This window comes from Lissotriton helveticus, chromosome 2_1, assembly GCF_964261635.1.
Source record: "Lissotriton helveticus chromosome 2_1, aLisHel1.1, whole genome shotgun sequence".
Classification (NCBI taxonomy): domain Eukaryota; kingdom Metazoa; phylum Chordata; class Amphibia; order Caudata; family Salamandridae; genus Lissotriton; species Lissotriton helveticus.
In genome coordinates, this window is record NC_136059.1 from 915052470 (window position 1) to 915076016 (window position 23547).

Genomic DNA, 23547 nt, shown 5'->3' on the forward strand with positions numbered 1-23547 from the left:
CCAATGGCCCCTCCCGCGGGCGGCCCCTTTCGTGAATGGGTCCGCCCCCCCGTAAGGACCTTAAAATGCTGCTCACCGATTAATGACCTTACCGCCAGACACACATAATAAATACGACATTGCTATTCTAAAAGGAAAAAAGGCCTAAGGAGAAAATTGTTAATACACAGCAAAGCACAAAACATATACATATACACATACTCCTGTAAGCGGAAAAAGGCCTAAGGAAAGAATTAGTTAAAATCTCACGATACTGCACAAACAATTTACATCTGTTCTACCTTCCAGTAAACGGAAAATACAAGGCCTACTGGATCAAGCCCCCTAAACCTATAGTCCGGCACATTGACAACCTGATACTTACCATTTGCCAGGCCCCAAGGACTGCTAACAAGGGATGGAGGGTGGGGAAAATTACACGGCCCCACGGTGGGGCGAGGAGCGAGCCTGGGAGCGCGGGCACAAAGAGGCCGCTTCCCGCGCTCCCCAGGCTTTTAACCCTTTCGCCGCCGCGGCCCCGCCCCCTCGCCCCGGAAGCGCACAACTACTTCCGGGGCGAGGGCGCGGGGCAAGCGGCCCGAAAGGGACGGGGTGTGGGAGGGGCCGGGCCCCGCCATGCTTGCGTGGGGGCCTATTGGCCCCCCCTTGTATCATGGTCTTGGACTGCCGGCCACCTCCCCCCTTACAACACTGACTGAATTACCCAATTCAACCAGTCAACACATGGGGGTCTTTGGAAGTCAGGGGGTACAGGGCCCCCCCCTGGCCGTATTTATTAAAATATAAAACAAATCAAAAATTTTAATCAAATAAACATTTCTGACAATTATTAAAATGCACACTTTTCAGAAGATTAGATTGACATCCGTTTCGACAAGGTATGATGGGCTAACCTTAACAAATAGCTAGTACAGCGTGTTTCCTAACCGAATCTAATCATCCTGAAAATTAAACTGCATTCTAATATTTTTAATAAAGTCCTACGGCAAGGTCGCCAACCGGTGTCAGATCCTTTTACAGCTGCGCTCTCACGTTGGAGATGCGCATGCGCAACCCAGGGCACGTTACACCCACGTGCGCTCCCTGAACTCCATTTAACCATAACAGGAGGGCCCAGACACTCGCGCACCTTAGTGACGTCATAGTGTTGTGAGGGGTGGCTACCAGCCTGAGGAGAGCGTAGACTCCCTCCCCCGCACCCTTTAAATTACTGGCTATCATATCCTGCCCCTGAAGTTCTGAGAGAGACCAATGGCCCCTCCCGCGGGCGGCCCCTTTCGTGAATGGGTCCGCCCCCCCGTAAGGACCTTAAAATGCTGCTCACCGATTAATGACCTTACCGCCACAGGCCAGGTAGTTGACCGACTATCTGGCCCCCCCCCCCAGAACACCCCCTTTCTAGAAAGATCATACTCTCCCTGCAAACATTTCTACCCATGCCAAGATATTTCTTATAAAAAGGGCATTCCCCTCCTCTGTTAAGTGAACCCCGTCCCGCAGGTAAAATTGCTCCCCCCAGATGCAACCATGAGGGATGGTCTGTAAGACCGGAGTCCTAAATAACTTGTCCAGCTTGTTGTTGACCCTCTTTAACGAGCTATTCAACGCGCTGACTGAGTTTCCCCCTCTCCATTGCAACCTTGGTATCAGTTGTGACCATACTACAACACTACCTGGTAACCGCTTCGCTAGCCATCCCGCTGCTGATATAATCTCTTCCAGGAGGACTCTTCTACCCAGACCTGCCAGATCATTCCCCCCTAAATGAAGGATCACCGCCGAGGGAGGTGTAGTATGTCGTGCTAGTAAGTCCGACATATAGTCCCTGAACTGATTGAGGCGGAGCCCCCCCCTGCCATGGAAGGAGACCGTGCACCCTCTACTCTCCACCCTCTGTTTACCTGATCCTGCAAGAAAAATTTGGTTAGCACGCTTGACATATGAATGCCCCACTACCCAGACAACCCCTTTCTTCTGTCTGTCCTCCTGGTTCCTCCATGCTGTAGATAAGTTGCCTTGATGATCCGTGGGTAGTTTCCGTCCTGCGTCACAGGCCCGTGAAACTGTAAATAACCAGAAAAACAGCAGGTATTAGAAATACTGAATATGGCGGCAGCTCTCACAACATGTGCAACCGCACATAGCGTTTATACGCGCTTGAGGACCATCTCCCAATCCTTTGCACACTAGTTGTGGTCAAACCCCTGGCTGTTGCTTCCGTGGCTGCCCCTATCCGGAAGGAGTGCGTCCCAAACTCTTTGTGGTTATAACCAGCTCTTGCCATACTCATGGCTAGTACCCTCTGGAACTGGAATCTGGTCAAAGGAGTCCCATCCCCATGCATCAGCAGTGACCCCCCACACTCCTGCGCCCGCTGTCTTAACAAATCCTCAACATGTGTCACAGGGCAGCAGGGATTGTTCCATGCACGATGTAACGCCAGGCTTTGGCCCCTAGCTTCCTGATCAGTTTTAGATTTCCTGATGATGATCCACATCGTGTCGCCCTTTATGCTGATATCCCGCAGCTGAAGGCCGCCTAGCCTATCACCTTTATTGGCCGCCACCAATTCGCCCACCCTGAATGCCCCATAAAAGGCTAAGGAGAAAGCTGCTTTAAAGAGGCCCACCTCAGACGTGGAGCTACATGTGTCCGGTAGCGCGAGGAGAACTGCTGATAGACGTTCAAAACCTATAGGTTTCCTAGAATCTGTGGAGGGGGGCTGCATGCGCCGCCATCCTTTCAATGCCTTCTGGGCCTGGAAGCTGTTCGTAGGGTCCCTACCCCCTTTTGCACGTGCGAAAAAGGAGATAGCCGCCTTGTGCCTGTTGGCTGTCGCCACCGTGCGCCCTTCCCTGTGTAAGTTGCCTAAGTACCCATTGAAGCTAGCCTCCATAGTCCACCTACTCTCCCAGCCCTGTCCCAGAAAGTGACAGTAAGACCTGAACGCCCCTTCGTATGCCGTCCTGGTCTTGGGTGCTAGGCTGGCTGCCACGAGGTCATGTAGTTGGGGGCACCAATTTGCCAAAGAGTCGCCGGGAAGTGGGCCGGCGTTGTCTCCGCCTCCGGCAAGTGATCCCTGAACACCTGCATCTTAAAGCGAGAAAGGGCATCAGCTGCATTGTTTAACACCCCCGGGACATGTTTTGCTCTGAAAAGTACATTCCCTGTCATGCAACACAGCACAATCTCTTTGATCAGGCGTAAAATGAATGGACACCTTGCAGCTTGCTGGTTGATGCATTCAACCACTGTCATATTGTCTGACCAGAAGATTACCGATCTGTTGGCCAACTCCTCGGGCCAGACTTTCAGTGCCACCCAGATTGGGAAGAGCTCGAGGAAACCAATGTTCACCGTCAGCCCGCTCTCCTCCCACCAGGCGGGCCACTTCTGTGCCACCCACTTCTTGCCAAGAATGGCACCAAACCCAACACTGCCTGCCGCATCGGTCCATAAACCAAGGTCCTCCGAGGACACCGTGGGTGCACCCCACAGCACTCTGCCATTGAAATCCGCCAGGAATGCAATCCATATCCGCATGTCCTGGCGCACCTCAGCAGATAGCCGTGTCCGGTGATGTTTTTCACGAAGACCCCTCATGGCCTGTGCAATTGAGCGTGAAAAGGGGCGTGCCACGGGAATTACTCTTAATGCAAAATGTAACTGCCCCACTGTCTGCTGCAACAGTCCTAAATTCACTTTCTTCGCTTGCAAGCACAGTCCTAGTGTCTGTTTGAATTTTTGGATCTTTTCCTCTGGTAGTCTAAAACAACCCTCTACAGAATCCAGCTCAATGCCTAAAAATTCGAGGCATGTTACTGGTCCAACTGTCTTCCCCTGCGCCAACGGGACCCCGAAAGAGCGCATGAGCACGCAAAATTCCTGAAATGCTGACGCACACTCCCGAGAACCCGCCGGACCCAGAAAAAGAAAATCATCCAGGTAGTGCATAACCCACTGGTGACCCGTACGCTGTCTTAATGCCCATTCCAGAAAGGAGCTGAACTGTTCAAAATATGCACATGAAATTGAACAACCCATGGGCATACACTTATCCATGTAGTACTTCCCCTTGAAGGAGAAACCTAGAAGGTGCTGGTCCTCTGGGTGAACCGGGAGTAGTCTAAAGGCTGACTCAATGTCTGATTTAGCCATCAGTGTTCCCGCGCCCAAACTCCTCAGCATGTCCGCTGCCTGATCGAAGGACGCATACTTCACACTGCAAACTGCATCATCAATAGCATCATTCAATGATGTACCCCTAGGTGCGGACAAGTTGTGGATGAGCCTAAATTCCCCTTTCTCCTTCTTTGGCACCACCCCCAAAGGAGAGCACACAAAATTCTGCGTGGGAATGACATGAAACGGTCCCGCTACCCTACCTAAACGCACCTCTTTACCTATTTTTGTCGACACCAGTGTTGGATTGGCAAGAACTGATAGCTGATTTCTGCACTGTGGTGTCCCGACATACCCCCCAGCAGGAATTCGGAAACCATGTGTGAAACCCTCTTGCAATAACCTAGCAGAAGTGTGATTAGGGTACCTGTTCAGCCAGGGGATCATAGCTGACAACTGAATGGGTGAATTCGCTATTATTGGGTGGATCTTACTATTCAGGTTTCTTCCTACCCCTGTTTCCTGAACCACTGTTTTTATTTCGGCATGTTGTTTCTGGGTGGGAAGGGTGCCCACATACGTTGCACGCGTGCCTGAACTTACAGGTACCTGGTGCCCTGTGGCATGTCCGCCTGTTGAAGTCCCAACATACCCCCTTCGCCCCTCCATTGATTCTCTGTTTTTGGGCCGTCTCCCCACCCGGTGCTGATCGAAAGGGCTGTTGGAACGGCTGTTGCGGCCTGGGGAAATAACCTTTATTCGCAGTAGCGCTAGTGCTTGCTCCCTGACCCTTCTCGAATTGATTGTGCCATGAGATAGAATCCACCTTGTCCCATGACAAAGTCTTATCAAATTCTTTGGATTTCCTGAAAGCTACATCATATTCCTTCCACACATCCCCTGCATGGTTCTCATGGAACATTGTTATTCTACTCTGATAGCAATTCATGGCTGGTTGCATTCCCTTAAAGCGTTCGCCCATTACTGCGCCATACACTGCAAAAGCCCTCACCCAGTTGATGATGTTTTCTTCCACCCTAAATTTGTACAACTTCGCTCTCCATTCACTAGGCAACAACATATCCTTCTGTGATTTTGCATATTCCCATTCCCTGTTATCTATCAGTAATGAAAAAATATTCCCATTCTTGTCCCCCCATATCATTTCCTTCACACTTTGTGACACATGCTGTGCTAAGCACTCTCCCCTAGAGGGCAATGTTCCCTCGCCCAGCAGAGGCAGGGCAATCTCCTTACCATTGTTGTTGGGTAACGTTGCTTCCGCGGTCTTGGCACCGCCTCCATCATTCGCTGGACCTGTTTGGGGAGAAACTGGTGCAGGCGGCGTGGCGCCCCTACCACTAGCCAACAATATCTGAGTCACCAATGTTTGCTGCTCTGTTGTCAGGGCCGTATTGATCGGCAGCGCACCCCCCCCTAACCTCGGGAGGACAGCCACCACCTGGGCTGCCAAGTCTATTGGCATTGGCCCCGACGCGGGGACGGGAGTAGGGGCCGCACCCACGGGCACCGGAGCGTGTGGTGGCGCGACGGGTGGCACCGGAATGACTGGCACGATTGGTACTGCCACTGGCAGCTGGGGCACCGGGGCTGGGACGGCCAACGGGACCTGGGGTGGCGCGATTGGGGCCGCAGGAGGTACCTGGGGTGGCGGGATTGGTGCAGCAGGAGTAGTACTCTGTGGCTGACCCCCCACCCTCTTATTTCTTGCCCGCCTGGGTGGTGTCACAAAGACGCCCCTTGGCTTGGGCGGTACTATCGTCCGCTTCGGTCTTCCAGATGGGCCGGCCTGGGCATCCACCTTAGCCCCCAACTCCGCTACAGTCCTATCCAATTTATCAAACTTCCCCAATCGCTTATCCATTGCAGACATTCTGCGCATCATTTTTCGGAACATTAACCCCACATTCGCACTCCCATGCCCCCTTCTTTGAGACATTTTTATGAGCACACCGTGCTCCGTACCTGACCCAGTTGAAGGTGCCCGAGCTGGATCACACGGACCTAGGTCCTAGGCTTGTTTCCCTGAAATTAGAAAATACGTTATCTCCTAGTCCAGCAAGCAATACAAGCAATCAGATCACCCTTCTCAACAGCACAACCAACTTAAATGCTTGACTTAGAGACACTTTGATATGGGAAAAGTAGACACCAAATACATAAGAAGTGCCCCTTTTCTGTGATAATTCACCTTTAGCTTGTTAATTCAGTTAAAATGTAAAACAAATCAACTCTAGCACTTTGTTGCAATTCCTTTCCACGACACAGCAGTGATATGAGGCAATAAATCACAACATAAACAGGCAGGGCACCTTTAGCGTGCCACTTCAGATAAAATATAAAAAGCAGTGATCTGCGGCAATAAATCCCAACATAAACAGGCAGGGCACCTTTAGCGTGCTAATTCAGTTAAAATATCAAAACCAGTCAACTCTAGCACTTTGCTGCACTTGTTTTTCACTAATAAAGGGATTTTTGGCAATAAATCACAACATAAACAGGCAGGGCACCTTTAGCGTGCAACTTCAGATAAAATATAAAAAGCAGTGATATGCGGCAATAAATCCCAACATAAACAGGCAGGGCACCTTTAGCGTGCTAATTCAGTTAAAATATAAAAACCAGTCAACTCTAGCACTTTGCTGCAATTGTTTTTTACTAATAAACGGATTTTTGGTCTCCCATCCGGCTTCTGCCCTAGCTGTCCCTGCTTAACTTGGTTTCCGCTCTACAAATGATCGCGCATCAAATTGGACCCGCCGGCAACCCGCCAATAGTACAACCCGCCCACCAGGACACTGTTCTCTGGGCACTCGCGTAATTGCCAAAAGCTTTTAAATTTGTACCCAGCACAATGCGCAGTCTGCAGCGCGATCACACCAATACCTCGAATACCGGCTCTTCCGTACGTCCGCTAAGCCGCTACACCGAGGCCCCCCCCCGCCCCGCAAAATACCTCGTGTCTTGCTGACGAACACTTCCCTCTGTGCCCGGTCGGCCTGGGTGACCTCGCTCGCCTTATCCTCGATATATCTTTCCCTGCTACGTCTCCGTCGCTGCAGACACCGCAATCTTCCGCAGGTCGGCAGCACGACAAAACACACCGCAGTCCTCCGTCGGCTCCGTCCGCAGGTCGGCGTCCACGACAATAAACACACCGCAGTCCTCAATATCCACGTCCTGGATCACAAGCGGCGCCTGCCCACCGTGACGAACAACCTGAAAGAAAGAGAACAAGAAAATTACACGGCCCCACGGTGGGGCGAGGAGCGAGCCTGGGAGCGCGGGCACAAAGAGGCCGCTTCCCGCGCTCCCCAGGCTTTTAACCCTTTCGCCGCCGCGGCCCCGCCCCCTCGCCCCGGAAGCGCACAACTACTTCCGGGGCGCGGGGCAAGCGGCCCCGAAAGGGACGGGGTGTGGGAGGGGCCGGGCCCCGCCATGCTTTCGTGGGGGCCTATTGGCCCCCCCTTGTATTAAGTAATTTACAATTCGAAAACACTGTGCATTTAACTGTATACAACTCAGGAGAAGGGAGGCTCTTATCTTGTGGCTGTGGAGCAGCGAAGAAAGAGGGGATTTCATAATAAAAGAATGACTAATATTGGACTCTCAGTATTTCCGTTGGCTGATGGTTTTATTCTTCCTCCTGTGTTTGAAAAGAAAGATAGTTTTTGTTGATGTTGAACAGGGCTGCTGTGAAAATAAAGCGAAGGAAGAAAGCATAATCCACGCTGCTGGTCCTGGCATAGAATTGTAAATGTAATGCCACCTTCGTGGAACTCAAGAGCCTCTGGCATGAAAACAAACTTAATATTTTCGCACGAGCTAGTTCTACACTGCATTATTTTGTGTAGTTTTTATTTACCATTAATCACCCGATAGCTGGCAGAGTTTAAATTTGACTGTTATCTGAAGCTTAGCACGTATCCCTCATTCCATCTTACGATGAATAGCCTTGGACCTTGCTGTTCCCAGCTTTAAAGTGACACAACTACACACATTTCTGCTGTTTTTTTATACTGGTAAAATTCTGAGATATGTCTTTAATCAGCTTATTTACTTTTTGTCAGTTTTTTATACATTTTCATTTAGGGGTATTTGAGATCGTGTAAATGTTAGCTGTGTTGCCATGTCCAACTCTTATGATACAGTGCAGGAAGTAAATTAGACTCGTAGTGACTTTTTTGTTTTTAACCATGCAATAGCCACTAATAAAGTGAGTATGTGAGCAAAGTAAGCTTGTGTGACTCGGAGAACTATTTCACATGATGTTGCTTGGGAAGCAACAGTCAATGGTGCCCGGGCCTCTAACCCCCAGGTGCCAGCCTCCCTCCCAGTCCCCTCCACCCCAAAAAGAAATACCACAAAAAGTTTGACCCGCCCACAAAGTCCGACAAAGGCCTTTTCACCCAAGAAAGGAAAAGTCCCATTAGAGCAGGTCACCTACCAGCTGTGGTATCGGCGCCCGACCATGGGGGCCATCACTGGCTGAAACAACAGTGCCACAAGAGTCCTAGCTGATGTCGGAGGTTAAATCCGATTGCAGGGCCTTAAAGGGGGTTGCAGATTTGCTGCTGCACTTCCTCCGCCACTTGTGCCCATTCCTTAGCTACCTGCTGGAACGAGGGCCTGCTCCACGATCTCCTGGAGCGTCAGCGATTCAACCATGGGGTCAGCCACTCCTCGGAGCCCTCGGTCAGTGCCGGCCGCTCCAACAGTCAGACGTGACACCAGGTTCAGGCATCCTCGGGAGTTGGGGAAAAAAAAGAGTGGATTCCCCATCAATTTCCATAAGTGTAGCTAGAAACAAGAGCGTGTACGCCATTCCTAACCTCTGCAACTGAGCCATCATGGCTGTATAGTCATTACAGTGCCGCATCACCCCCACTGTAAAATCTAGGTATGCAATGATGACGCTGCCCTCAAACTGCCAGAGGCCTTTTGTCTGGAATAGTTGGAGAAGCAAGTCTCTGTCGCCATAATTGAGTAACTTCGACATCACGGGCCGCGACAGGCTGTGAATATGTTCAATCAAAAAGATATTCAGTACCCTACCAGCCAATCCTGTATACGTCAACCACTTTCCTAAGAAAAGTTCAAAATTCGGGCCTTCGGAGTGCTCCGGACAAACCTACAAAGTGTAAATTATTGAATTCTTCACCTTCTGCTGCAAGGAGGTGATATCAGCCCTCATCCCCTGGATCTGTGACTCTAGCTTCAACAGTGCATGATGCATCGAAATCAGGCCAGACTCAGTGTCATCCACCCTCCCCAGTGATCCGTGCAGAGTAAGCCAGCATATAGGGAGGCCGGGTCTATTTTTTGTGTCCAGCATAGCCTGCCGGATCTGCTCAAACTGGCCTGAATGTTTGTCCAGGGTGGATAGGGGGACAAAAGCTCACTTTTACCCGTGCACTGTTCAAAGCGTGTAATTTAATTCAAATTGTCAGGGACCTTCATCTGCTTCAGGACCTCCCATGGCTTTACCCTAGGGATTGAGTCAAATGCTGATATAAAATCAACAAACACAGGTGACCCTTATCTAGTGTTTTCCATTAGATGCTTCAAAAGCGCAAAATTTGATCTATACTGTACTGATGTTATTTCTGAAGCCGACCTGCAGTTCTGAAAGTATATATTCTGCATGGGCCTTCTCCAACAATTCCCCCCGAGTAAGGTGACAAAATATCTTCTGTGAGGTGTCGATTAGGCTGATTGGCCTGTAATTGATGGGGTGGTCTTTGTTACCAATTTTAAATCTCGGCACAATCTAGACATCCTACCAAGATCTGGGTAACAGGCCTCCTTCCAAGATAGATCGGAATAGCAGGTAAAAGTAAGGTCCCCAAATGAGGGCTTCTGTTAAAACAGGTCCCCAGGGACAGAGTCGGGACCAGGATTTTTAAGGGCGGGAATCACCTTTATTGCCTCTAGAATGTTTGTAAGTGAGGAGGCCAGTGGAGTGACTTTCTGTTCAGGTGGTTGGACCCTGCTGTTACGGCTCTTGGCCTGCAGACAGTCTAGGCTGCATATACCCTCTTAAAATGCTCCACCCATATCGCTGGTTGCAAGTGATAATCGATACTGGAAACAGCATGGCGCTGCCATGAGCTACTGTACCACGGAAAGATTAGTTATCTTTTATCCTAACTTTTTTCTTCATCGTACAATGTTTGCATTGAGAATCAAACCATTTGTGTCAAAGATTAGAGCAGAAACAGGCATACCTTTTACCAATGAACCAATAACATTGTTAGCTAATGATTTTTCCCTGTTACTGGCCACTCCTTCTGCCTCTATGCAGAAAGCTCCTCTGACAGTCAGAAGATAAAGCAGTAGCCAACCTTAAAATAAATACTAGTAAATCAGAGATACTAAATTTGACTTGCTCAAAGGGAAGGGTGACTAAATTAACTTCAAACTCCTCTTTTCAGTAGACCGGCACATTAAATATTTAGGTAACTATATCACCTTTCACCCCATTTGTTTAAGGCTTATTACCCACAACTACTGCTGGCTTTACTCAAGGATTTTAAGAGATGATCTACACTTTTCTTGTATTGGTTGGGCAGAATTAATATTAATAAAATGCATATAGTCCCCAGACGTTTATATCTGTTCCCGGCTCTCCCGTATTGGTATCGTCAAGAATTCTTCTCTGAACTTTGAAACTTAACATTGCGGTTTATCTGCTTTTGAAGGTCCGAGTGTGACTAGGATTCACTATGTTGCGGCTTCCCAAACTAGAAGGTGGCTTGGCTCTAACAGAATTCTAATTATATTACTGGGCAGCCTAAAGTGGGGTTATAGATGATTGGTTTCTCAGAGCCGCAGATCAACACTGGATGCCCATGGATCAGATGATAGTTGGGCATACAATTTGGGATCTCAAGTTGAAGCCAAAGTAGACAGACCCCCTAATGCCTACTTAAGCCCTCCTAGGAGAACCACTTTATTAGTGTGGGATATAGTTGGTAAGCAAACTGGACAAATTGCTCTTCCTTCTTCCTCACTCCTGTCCCCTTCAATAAAGCCTTTATGGCCTGGGCCTTTTGACAAATAGAGAATGGAGGATTACTTGAATACATCAGCTCTCTTCAGCAGGCAAGAAGTTCTGTCTTTTGAAACCTGTAAGCAAAAATTCCATGTTGAGGATAACAAGCAACATAGGGTCTTGCACCAACCTATGTCCGAGAAATGTGTACAAATAGTGGTGGATTCCGTAGGCTGAAACACTACATTATACAACATTTATTTACTAGCTGCGTCACCACAACTTCATCCATATAAATCATGATTGGCATCGTTTATTAGGAAAGATATGACTGACTTTCTGTGGGACTCTCTGGTGAGATGTATGCAGACATTCACCTAGCATTGCGAGTATGGAGGCACATTATAAGGTAGTGTTTGACTGGTAAATGTACCTAATCAAATCTCCTACATTTCACCTGCACACAAACGACTTACGCTGGAGGGGCGGAGGACTTAGGAGGTACCTTAATCACATTTGGTGGGAGTGTCTGATAATTCGGCTATATTGGGATAAAGTGCTAGCTGCAATGAAAACTATTTTGGTCTACCCTCTCCAGACAGGATTTCCCTCCATTATCCTGGGTCTGAGCCCCCCTGCTTTTAATTATCAAACAAAAGTTGACCAAACTATATAAAAAAATTGCCTTGGAGCTGCCATACTGTCTCTTGCAGCTTATTGGAAAAACAGAACCACCACCTGCAACATTAGGGCACTTACAGCTGTAGAGCATTTTAGCAATGGCACAACTGTCTGCACCTCTTTCAGAAGTGTGGAGCCCTTTTGAAGCCGTTTGGCAACCACTATTGCTCGACATACCTCTCGTTAATGGAGTGCAAAGGGAAATATTTTTCTTTGATGTAATGCCTTGTCAGCATGGTTTCTAAAATCAATGAAAAAAGAATAAACACGACTTGGGATGGATGGATGGCTAGTGTGTGTGTGTGTTTGTGTGTGGTTTTTTTCTTGATGTGATGCATTGTTTCTAAAATCTGTGAAAAAAAGAATAAACGCAACTGTGTTTGTGTGTGTGTGTGTATATGTATGTATGTGTATATATATATATATATATATATATATATATATATATATATATATATATATATATATATATATATATATATATATATTGCCTTTTTATGTAGAATGTAAATTGAGTCTAGCATTATATTTTTGTAGATGTACTTTTCTTTATGTATTACACTTGAAGTCTTGGAAAAAATAAATCAATTTAGTTTTAATCACTTATTTTTTTCTCAAAGGTGTCTGCAACGTTTGCTGCTAGTTTGGTAACTAGTCCTGCAATAGGAGCGTATCTTTCTGAAAGCTATGGTAACAGCATGGTGGTACTTGTGGCAACCGTTGTAGCTCTGTTGGATATCTGCTTCATATTGCTTGCAGTTCCAGAATCTCTCCCTGAAAAGATACGGCCTGCTTCTTGGGGTGCACCTATTTCGTGGGAGCAAGCAGACCCCTTTGCGGTAAGGAACATTTAGAATCCTATTTGTCCGAAATATATTTGTTGAATTGCATACGATAAGATGCAGTGCTTAGACCATTAATGACCATACGTGCATTGGCTCTCCTGTGCCATTTAAACGTTTACACAAAGAGTTCCTTTTACATCCTCCTACCGCCCCATACTTCACTTCCACTCTAGATTTATATCCTTTTTATCCTTTTAACAACGCCTGGCCTTCAGACTGGACCTTGGAAACAATGAAAATAAAACAAGCAAAAAAGCTAAATAAAATACGTTTTTTTCTTCCTTTCTATTACTTTTGGGAAATAGTTTTTTTAATCAAATGAGGAGAGTTCTGAAACAGCTGGTGCTGCTTAGATTTTACTACTCTTAGCTTATGTTGCTACAGTGAGCTTAGTTCTGAGTTGGAGAGATCAGCCCTGGTGCAACCATTTCACTAGAGTTCTCCCCCCCAACCCCCACCCCGAGTTATGAAAGAAGGCCCTTTTTTGTACACTTTTTGACTTTGGAGGGGCCATTTATTCAGCCAGCTTATTATTTTACTTTCGCCCCACACCTCCTGCTATTTCCTCACTTTCACTAATAAAAGTTTTTTCCTCAAGCCTTTCATTGAGGTTTAAGAAAACATTTTCATCTGTACTCCTCCCAATGTGTTGGCAAAATGTCAGGTATGATTTTTTTTTCATATTCTCAATATACAGCACATCCTTATTTTGTCAATTAAGTGTGTGTGTCAGGGCAGATTCATTATAAGATGCCATTATACTGATGTACACTTAAAGTAGTAGTAGTCTCACTGATCTCTTTACAAAAATCAAGAATTAAGGGAATACAGGATCGTGGTATCAGGTAGGCTACCTCACCCTTACTTCAGTGTCCCATTATACCCTAGAGATGACAGTTAAGTTTGTTCATTTTCGGGCTTCTGGCAAGAGGATCCTGGAGCAGTGAGTTCTGCTTTTTTAGAAATAAAATGTCTAAATATCTTATTGAAACACTAGTTTAGAACTCTTTATTCAGTGTCCTTTAGGACTAGGAACCATTTTCACCGGTGCTCGGACTGGAATCTTTCATTTTCCAGTCAGAATGCCCTCGCAGTTTGTGAAATGCTCTGCCTGTGGCAAGAAATAACCCAGTGAGACCCCCATGGCCTTGAAATTGTATATCTATTAGAGGATCATCGCCCTGAAGACCGAGGCCTTTTTTAGACGGATGTCCAGGAGGACTCTGAAGGACAGGTGAAAGATTAAGCTGAATGGCCTGCAGGAGAGACTCAAGGAAGCAGCTTCTGGACATTACGAGGGTCTTGGAGTAGCTTGACCATCTACCTCAGCACTCTCCTCATTTTTAAGGGACTACCCAAGTGGTAGATCTAAGACGCATAGTAAAAAGGGAGTGAAGGTAATTTTTCCATTTGACATTGAAACTGGGCACTGTGGCAAGATGCTTGCCGTTGAGACATGTGCAAAAGAAACAATTGATGGATGGAATGCTGAACAATGCAAACATTCACCACCAGTCACAAGGATCTGTATTTAATGCATAATTCTTTTGCCTGGCCGTTTGGGCTGAACTGTTACCATTGGGGCAGGGTCAAGACTGATTTGCATATGGCCGAGTTCAAACTGGATTGGCATGGAACCCCGCCCACTATCAGGCTCAGAACATACGCAGGGCTCTCCCCTTCCTTACGGGAGCCCTGGCCGCAATCAGGCGTACTCTGCCTGACTTCCAGTTTTCACGTAGCGATGTCTCCGTTGGCTTGGGTTCCCAGCCGCCAGCCCCCAGGATCAAAGAGTATCCACTTCGCTCGGGGGAAGGCGCACCATCATGCTCAGGGACCGCAGGGCACAAATGAAAAGTAAGCAGCTCTCCACCCGCTTCCTCTCCGCTTGCGCTACACTTCACCCGCGCTTCTGAAACACAAGCCAATGGCAGGAGCTCAAACACACCGGGGCATAAATTCCACAGGGTTCCAAGCCCCGGTCCAGAGCATAAGAAGAAAAGTAAGCACTCCGTCTGTCTCCTACTTCAAGCCACAAACAGGGAGCAGGCAGCATTTTTCTCCAGGAACCTACCAAGGGTAGAGCTGGCACAGGCAGGCCGGCACACTGGGTCTCCTCAGCAGAACAGCAGTCCCTTCAGCTGCCAAGCAGGGCAGCAGGTCAGTCCCTCAGCGGCAGTACCTCCTGGCACACTGCTGTCCACACAGTGTGCTCCCCCAAATTCCAGAAGTTCCACTGACATGGGTTCACAGCCCCAATATTTATATGTCATGATGTCTTTGTTCTGCCCTGGCACAGCGCCTTGGAACTAGTCCAAACCAGTTTGGGGGGCACTTATCAAGTGCACAGCAGTCCCCATTGTTAGTGTAGGCTCTGGCCCCAGGCTCCCCACAGGGGGGCGGAGCCTGCGTTGTGGAAGGCAGGCACAGCCCTATTCTGGTTCAGGTGCTACTCATCCCACTACCCCAAATGCAGATCATCCTATTTAGCCTAGCGTTGACTCACCCTGCCCTTCTGGTGCCACTGCATTTCCCCAGCCCCTGTCATCCAGAGCCAGACATGCAATACACAACAGGCACGCACAAAGACACATAGCACACAGAAATGCCCGCTTCTAAAAGTGGCATTTCTAAAATAGTGATAATAAATCTGCGAACACCAGTACGCAGCATTTATCACCACTATTCCAAACATACCAAACTTGATCTCACTACTCCTCTCATGCCAGGAATTACCACTGAAACACATATCAGGGAAACCCCAATGCATCCCCATGAGAGGGCAGCCTCACAGTAGTGAGCAACCAAATAGGCTGTTAGTCACCACCTGGACATGCCACACAGTTAAGGCACATGTCCTACCTTTTACCTATATCGCACCCTACCCATAGGGCTAGCTAGCTAGGGCCTACCTTAGGGGTGACTGATATGTAGTAAAAGGGGAGTCAGACGTGGCAACCACTTTGTGCCACATCACAGCAGCAGTAAACTGCGCGTGCAGGCCCTGCAATGGCAGAGGCCTGAGACAGGTTTGAAAGGCTATTTTAGTGGGTGGCGCTAGCAGCACTGCAAACCCCACCAGTAGCATTTAATTTACTGTCCCCAGGTATTTGAGATACCACTTTACAAGGGACTTACAGGTAAATTAAATACGTCAAACAGGTGTAGACCAATCTTACCAAGTTTACCATAGAGAGCACATGTACTTTAACACTTGACAGCAGTGATAAAGTGCATAAAGTGCCCTGAGTCCTAAAACCACCTACAACAGGTCTGAAAAAATACCAGGAGGAAGGCAAAAAGTTCTGGGATGGCTCTGCAAAAAGGGCCAGGTCCAACAGTCCTGAATTAACTATTTTGTGGACGGTGACTCTGCCACGGTAAAAGGTAATTTGTCTTAACTTTTTAATGCGCAGCATTGTATATTTTGCATCCCTGTGTGCCGTTGTATCTGCTTTTCAGTCATATTATATGCAAAGAACAGAGACGCACTGTTGATATATATATCGCCAGCGCTCTTGGCCAGAGCAGAGGGATTGAAGCGTCCAGCTTAATAACACAATAGAAAGTTACTGTGATCGTCCATGTTGTAAGATGGACAGATCCTGTTCCATTTTATCTATAGCAGAAGATACAAGGTTGCCTAGTGAGTAGATTCTGGATGTTAATGTGGTCATGCCATTGTCAACCACAGCCAAAGCCTTTTCCAAGTTAACTCTGTCAATTTCACGCCATCTCTCCGCAGCTTCCTTTTGAGAGAGTTTCCAAATGTCATTATATGTGGCCTATAAGAAGTGTTTCTGAAGCGCTTTCGGGGACTTAATAAAAAATCCCTGAGATCCATGTAATCTCTCAGTAGGGACAAGTGTTGTTTCACCTGGGACAGTGTTGAGGTTCTTAGCCCATCTAGGCATAACCTCCCAACACTCTATGATGTTACCACCTCCAGATGTTCTTGTTGTACATAGCCTAAGTCAGGCCTATGGCTACTAAACCCTTCGGTGGTACCCTTGTATCTTGACAGACACCTGTTTGTGTCGATAGACCAAACTAACCATTCCTTCCAATCCTCGAAGTGTGAACGCAAAGGAATGTGAGGTGTGTTCAAGTCCTTAATCTTGGATAACCCAAGAGAGGAAGTCTGTGTCACAGTGTTGTTCAGGAAAATCATTTGCTGTTGTATGAGGCATGCTCTAAATAGTGCTGCGGTTCCCTGAACCTACCATTCTTTAGTCCTCCAGACTGTTTTAATGTTTATAGTGTCTTTCCATAAGTCGAAACCCTGTTCAGACAGTTGGGCAACAAAGGACGCAGAATAAATCTATTTTGTGTTACTTGTGAAACATACTTTTCTTTGCCGATGAAGGTGCAAGCATATAATATGTGCGTGGATCTGATGTATTAAGTCCAGAAAAATGAACAAACTTTTGTGCAAATGTTTGTGAACTACCTTTTGGTGGTGTTGGGCAATGTTCTCATTGGTGGTATGTGAAAACATTACGTGGTGCATTTGTTTTGTGCAAAAAATTATGACCATAGTGTTGATAACAGTACATTTAGTTGAAATCAGTCTGCAAACATTTCATTTGTTGAAAATGCGGAAGACAGTTCTAAATCAGACAACATATTATTCACAATATCAAAATCCCAATCGTCGGAATATGTACTTGAGGTGATACTATCATTTAAATTTTTTTTAAATACATGTGGTACTTTTAAAAGTTCTGTGGGACCAAGTACATCATATGAAACCCTGCACCACACTATTCCGTCAGGAACTGGAACCGCTGTAATGTTCACACAGGATAGGTCTCTTTGTTCACGATGAGATGACGTATGAGGTTTCAGAATCAAGTTCACATTTTATACTGTAGAGTGTTCTGGGAGATAGTGTCCATTCTCGATCAAGGAAAAGACAGTGCCTAAACCTATCCAAAATAGTAGGAACAGTATCCCTGTTATTATCCAGAGCTATAGCCATAGTGAAACTAGGTACGTTTTTTTCAAAAAAATGTAAAAATCATGAATTTGTTTTTGTGGGAAACTGGAGCTTGCGGTGACTACGGTTCACTTGGATCCAGAGAAAAAGTGTTGAAATCCATGAAATAGCAGATGCAGTTCGATTTATCTTTGGTAGCTCAGCAGGTTTTGATGAACTGGCAGTTGTCTCTTGTAGAGGCATATTGACGTAGATGTCGGTGTTAGGCCGAATTGATATTTGTGTTTCACTTGAATTTTGTTGTTGTTCAATTTCAATAGGAACTAGTTCCTTTTCATTGTTGGAAACTCCATTACTTCGAATTGTAGACTCTTAGAACATTATAAGTCTTTCTGTCTGAACTGCCTGTATGGTAGCGAGAGGAGAGTGGCGGCTACCTAAGAGCCCACGTGGCCTGCTATTCAGGATCAGCCACATAGAGTGGTTTGATCAGATCAATTGAGACAAATCTCTTCTTTTTTTTGCTGGCTAGAAGGAAGAAGCACTGTTCTTGTTCCTCCAACAGCCCAAGATGGCCTAAGTTCTTTTTCGCCCACAATATTTTCTCTGACCAAATCCCCAACTTTTGAGATTCATGCAGGACTTGCTGTTACTGATTTCACTTACCAGTCGTGGTGCGTTTTACTTGCACGTTGCTTTGTAGTGCGCGGAATTCCGTAAGATGCTGTAAAACAGTCAAATGTTTTATCGATATCAAAAGGTTTTTCATCCACCAATGTGCTTTCATGTTCAAGATCAGGTACCCACTTTCTCATCCCAAAAAGGACCTTGTAAGGGGTGACACCTCCTAGGGAACTTCTTGGCATATTATTTAGTGCCCTCTGGACCCCATATAGGTGATTGACCCAACTACCACCGAGCCTAATACCCTTGCTGTTAAAGATTGCTTTAAGTCCCGGTTTTTCCTCTTCATGACCGAATTTCCCGGGATGGTCCGGAGAGGAGTACTGCAATGCAACACCCAGTCTTCCATTAGCTTCCTTGTAAGCCCTAGAGCTAAATGCGGGCCATGGTCGGAACGTAATGTGCCAATTGTGTATGTCCCGATGAAGACTCTCAAATCTTTTATAACAGTTTGAGCGTCAGCAGAGCGCTGAGGCCAAGCCCACAGGAGTCTAGAGCATGAATCCACTGCCACCAAGATGTACTTGTAAACACTGTCAGATTGTAGGGGACCGCAGTGTCCAAATAGACACAAGCGAGAGGTCTGTCCGATATCATTCATGGTGTTTGTGGTGGGCGTGCTACGGTTGAACCCTTCATCTGCTGACAGATTTCGCACTTAAGTGCAAACTCTTTCATCTGTTTGGTTAGACCTGGCCACCAATAGTGTTGTTTCAGTAATGAACTAGTCGCAGTAACCCCTATGTGTACAGAGCCCAGACCCTTGTGTACAGCTGGAATTAAATCTAACCTGCGATCCATGTTTTATATTACTCTATCCCCCCATTCCTGGAATTTGAGCCTACCCAAGTTCAGAGCAGGTTCTGCTCCATACTCATTCTATATTTGTCTTAATAAATCTGGTTTACTGCTATAGAAGGGGTACCATGAGTTCTAGTATAGATGGCAGCAAAAACAGTACCCCAAGAGAGGTACAATCCTCTATCTGGGGACCTATCCCCATTGTCAAGTAGACTGTTAGCATTCTGTGTTTTTCTTGAGGACTTGTGTGTGGAAACACTGCCTCTAGCCATGTTATTTTCTGAGCTATCCAGAATGGCATTTGTTCACTTCTAGTGGGCATTTTACCCATAACTGTAAGTAGCATTTATGGTGTTATTTTAGTTGTGGATCCCTGAATTTGTCCGGTTGGTGTAGCCCTTGCTGGCTGAAGTGTGAGTTTTCTCATAACAAGCTTTGTCAGGTTTCTGTAAAGTTTTATTATTTCTTTGTGTAGCGGATGTAGGTCTGCTACCGGCATTGTGTCAATGTCTGGGTGCGGTGTATAAGCCGCTAAGACCGGCCAAGTCGCTCCGTCTCTGCCGAGCAGACCAAGTCTTACTATATCTTTTGTGTGTGGGAGGGCGCCTTAAAACCAGTTTATGTGCTCCTGGTAGGTGAGCTGTACTTCGATGTCCTCATACGGACAGTATTCACTCTGGTGCATCATCTTCAGTGTAAGAATGAAATGTCATTGAGCGTGCATCTGCTTGTGGGAATTTAACTCATGAATAGAATACCTCAGTTCTATATGATTTTTTTGCTTTAATCACAAATGTTACTGTCCCACCTCTAGCTGTGACTCTGTAGTCAGATAGTTTTAAAGGAAGGAGAGTTCTGACATTTTCTGAAATGTTTTTCGCCTTCTTGTTCTCTTTACTGGCTCAACGAGATCTTCGTCAGCCGTTGTTGAAAAAGTTTCAAGTAAACTGAGTTAATGTTCTCTACACAATAGGAACTGTTTGTCCTTCATGCTTGAATAAACCTACAGCCAATACATAGGATCTGCCTACTCTGCTGTGGTGGATTTATTCTCTCCCACTCCTGACATTTCTGGAATAATCTGAGAAAAGCACAACTGAATACTCAGTTATAACAGTTAAACAAGTACCAAACCAGCATTGGGCACCATGTTGTGTAGTTCTTATAAACCTATATAGGATCTGTGCATTTAGACAACATAGACTGTGGGATTGGTTTCCAGACGGATTCGAGACACCCCCATCTGGAAAGTTTGCCCATATACCAGCTAGTGCACAGTGTCACTGTAAACTCCTCTTACCAAGGAAAGAATAGTTCCTGGCAACTATCGAACATTACAACTCTGTCCATCAGCGATCGTGGAAACAGTACAGTACAGTACTTTTCGCTCATTCACTCGTGCGTCATAAACAATGGGCACGTTTTTCAATAAGTATTTATTGAACCAGCGTCATTCTAGTGTAAAATAGGGTGCTGAAACAACCATAAGACAGAAGCAGATATAAATGATCAGGGCTTGAAAAATCCACTCGCCCACTCACATTTGCGAGCCAGATTTAATTACGGCGAGCTATTTGTAGGTTCTACTCGCCCTTTCTGGCGAGTAGGAAAATAAACTAACTCATGACCTCTGCCTCAGAAAGCAGAGGAAATGTGACAAGTGAGCAAGATTTAAAGGCATCTTTTTTGCTCACAATGTAAATTAGCAATACAAATGCATTTAAATCTTGTTAACTTGTCACATTTGCTTGCTTTCACTGACAGAGGTTAAGTGCATTTCAGTTAGGTCGAGTAGATTTGTAAAAGGTAGATTCCTACCATAGTGCTAAAACAATTAATACAGACCGGTGTAAAAATACATGACAGTAATAAAGCTTACTCCTACGATGCAACCCTAGTTAGATGTACCTAAGTGTACCTAGCATGTATGTAGGTGTAGAGCCAAGAATCCCACTAGGTTCAAGCCAACCCCTTTTACCTGTAGTAAGAGGCTGTGGGAACCCTGTCTTGGTCTCAAGATGGATACCCCACAAGGGATGTCAGACCACTGCGAACTGGTGTGTCTGCGTTCAGGAACCTCAGCGTTTCATGTCGGTGTGTCAGCATTGAAGTCTTTTTCCTCTCCTTGCCTGGAAAAAGATAAGTGGCTAATTAACTTTGGGAGGGGAACCACAGCCCCCCCCCCTTCTGGGTCATATATGGCCCCGGGGACCACTGCATCCACAGGTCAGCCTGTGAAAACAGAAGGAGGGGGGCTGCGTAGCTCCTTCCTGGAGCCATACATGGCCCCGGTGGACCGCCACCCCATCTGGGCGGGCTCCTGCTGTCTCTCGAGATGCGCAGCCACAAGAGATAGCTGTTTGCTTTTGCTTGACTGGAGCTGACAACTCCTACCAAATAAAAGCAAACACACTGCTTCTAGCAGGTGAGAGCTGTCAGACTGCTCCCGCTTGCTGGAAGCAGAGTTATCTCTTTCCCTGCCTGTAGACATGCAGGCAGGGAAAGTAATGAAAGTATTGCTCTCTCACGCAGGGAGCTGCATTTCCAGCTGCTCCCTGTGTGCGAGAGCAATGCTGGGTCCTGCAGGAGAATGGGGAGCCGGCCCGGACTGCAGGGTCCTTGAGGCTCCCCGTGGTCCCATACCACACTGTGCCCTGGTTGGGCTCCGGGGCGACATGGCCGGGCCCCTGAGGGCCCAGAGGCTAAATCAGACCAGGGAGGGGCGCCTTGTCCCCCCCACTTTCACATTAAGTTTTGTCAGGGCCGTTTTAGCCCTAATGTTCATTTCCAGATATTAAACCTCAACAGGAGTCCTTTACAAATGTAAACATAGCAGGTGCCCCCATTGATGCTCCACTTCTGTAAATGACAAATTATCATAACTCCTGGGTTTGGCGAAGGCAAAGCAAGTAGGTTTTCTCTGCTGTTCCATATTAAAGACAATCTGAAATCCTTTGTGGATGTGACTGCAACGTTGATCTATTGGAGCGCAATCTGTATGTGACTGTCATGATTAAGTACTTTGTTGTCCTGTCCTTGTGAGCAGAGACCATGGTTCACCCTTTAAATTACTCCGAGTATACAAATGTGCAAATCACTTGGAAGCTTCGCCCATTTGGCCCGCTCACCTCAGTAGTATGCAAAGGTCTTCGTGCCTTTTGCCAGGATGATGGACAAGCGGCCTCCCGGTGCGTTTCTAACCGATTTTGGTAAGTAGTTCTTGATGCCAAGGAATATGAGGACATCTTCACCAACCAAAGAAGTTCTTCATATAGTTAGGAGGAAAGGCCCTTGTTTGGTGGAGCTTTACCTCTGTGTAGTCTCATTCTATTCTCTTTAGGATGATTCATGTTATCGCATATTTCCTGATAAAGACGCACCAGGATCAATCACATTGCCAAAAGACATGCAAGGTCACTGGTGACATTCCGGTGTGCTCCATTACGCAGCTGTAGTGTAAACCACGTACTGGACATTTACCCAAGGAGGTAGCACTTACTAATTAACCAGTAGTACTACACTTGGGTAGATATTTTGTACAAAACTGTGGACTCTTGTTGGATAAAAGGGCAGGTACGGTTCCTTTATGGCCAAGTCACACAGCTACCGATACACCCATCCCACTCTTCAGTATCTGCCATGAACCCTAAACTGTCCAAAAAGTTCAGAAACCTCGTCAATTTACCAGCATTCCTAATTGGACATTCTATGTCCAATTCGGTCAAGATGCAAGAGGTATAGCACAGTTTGAGAAACCCATCTTTACATTGCACAACATTGCAAACGGAGGGTAAAAAGATGGACAGTGTGGCAGTGTCATCAGTGAAGTCTGCAAATTCTAAGGCAATTGTTAGCAGGTAAAAATGCCATATGTGGGCAGATATAGCTTAATGCCTTGACCTCCTGAATACATTTGCCCGTCTGTGAGAGGATGAGAAGTCTTTTGCAGCAGTGATAGATGGAGCTATAGATGTTGCCAGTACTCATTTTTGGCAAATGGTAGGTGCTATTGTCCTGCATAAACAGGGATAACTGACCTCTGCTTCCTTTAGACTGGGTATGCAGCGCCTAATTTAAAATCGAACTTTAGGCATGCCTTTCAATGGCAACAACCTACTTCCAAGGCATGTGGACTAAGCTCTTCAAGCCATCAAATAGTGTGCAGGCATGGCACATCAATTAGGGCTTCTACAGTGTCACCAACAACCTCCTTGTACTGAGGTGATTCCCAACTATACTGCCACCCCTCCAAAATCAACTCTCACATCATGCAACCTTACTATCCAGCTCATTCCAACAGGCTGTCTGATTCATGATACACTGTTTGATTTATGATACATCTAGCAGTCATCCATAAAGATCCTCTCTGGACAGAGTAAACCACAGGACTCGTTATTGTTTCAATGACTCCATGCTGAACTCAACTACCTTATCTCCACTGCATGTCCTGCGGGCCAGTT

At 46.5% G+C, this 23547-nt stretch overlaps 1 protein-coding gene across 1 annotated transcript in view; it reads left to right on the plus strand.

The window, feature by feature from the left end:
* The window catches only part of LOC144818333 (hippocampus abundant transcript-like protein 1), a 365697-nt gene that overhangs the window by 250725 nt on the left and 91425 nt on the right, over window positions 1–23547 (plus strand). The window contains exon 6 of the mRNA XM_078675662.1: window positions 12439–12657. Within this exon, the coding sequence (XP_078531788.1) occupies window positions 12439–12657 (219 nt within the window). The remainder of the gene's footprint in view (window positions 1–12438; window positions 12658–23547) is intronic.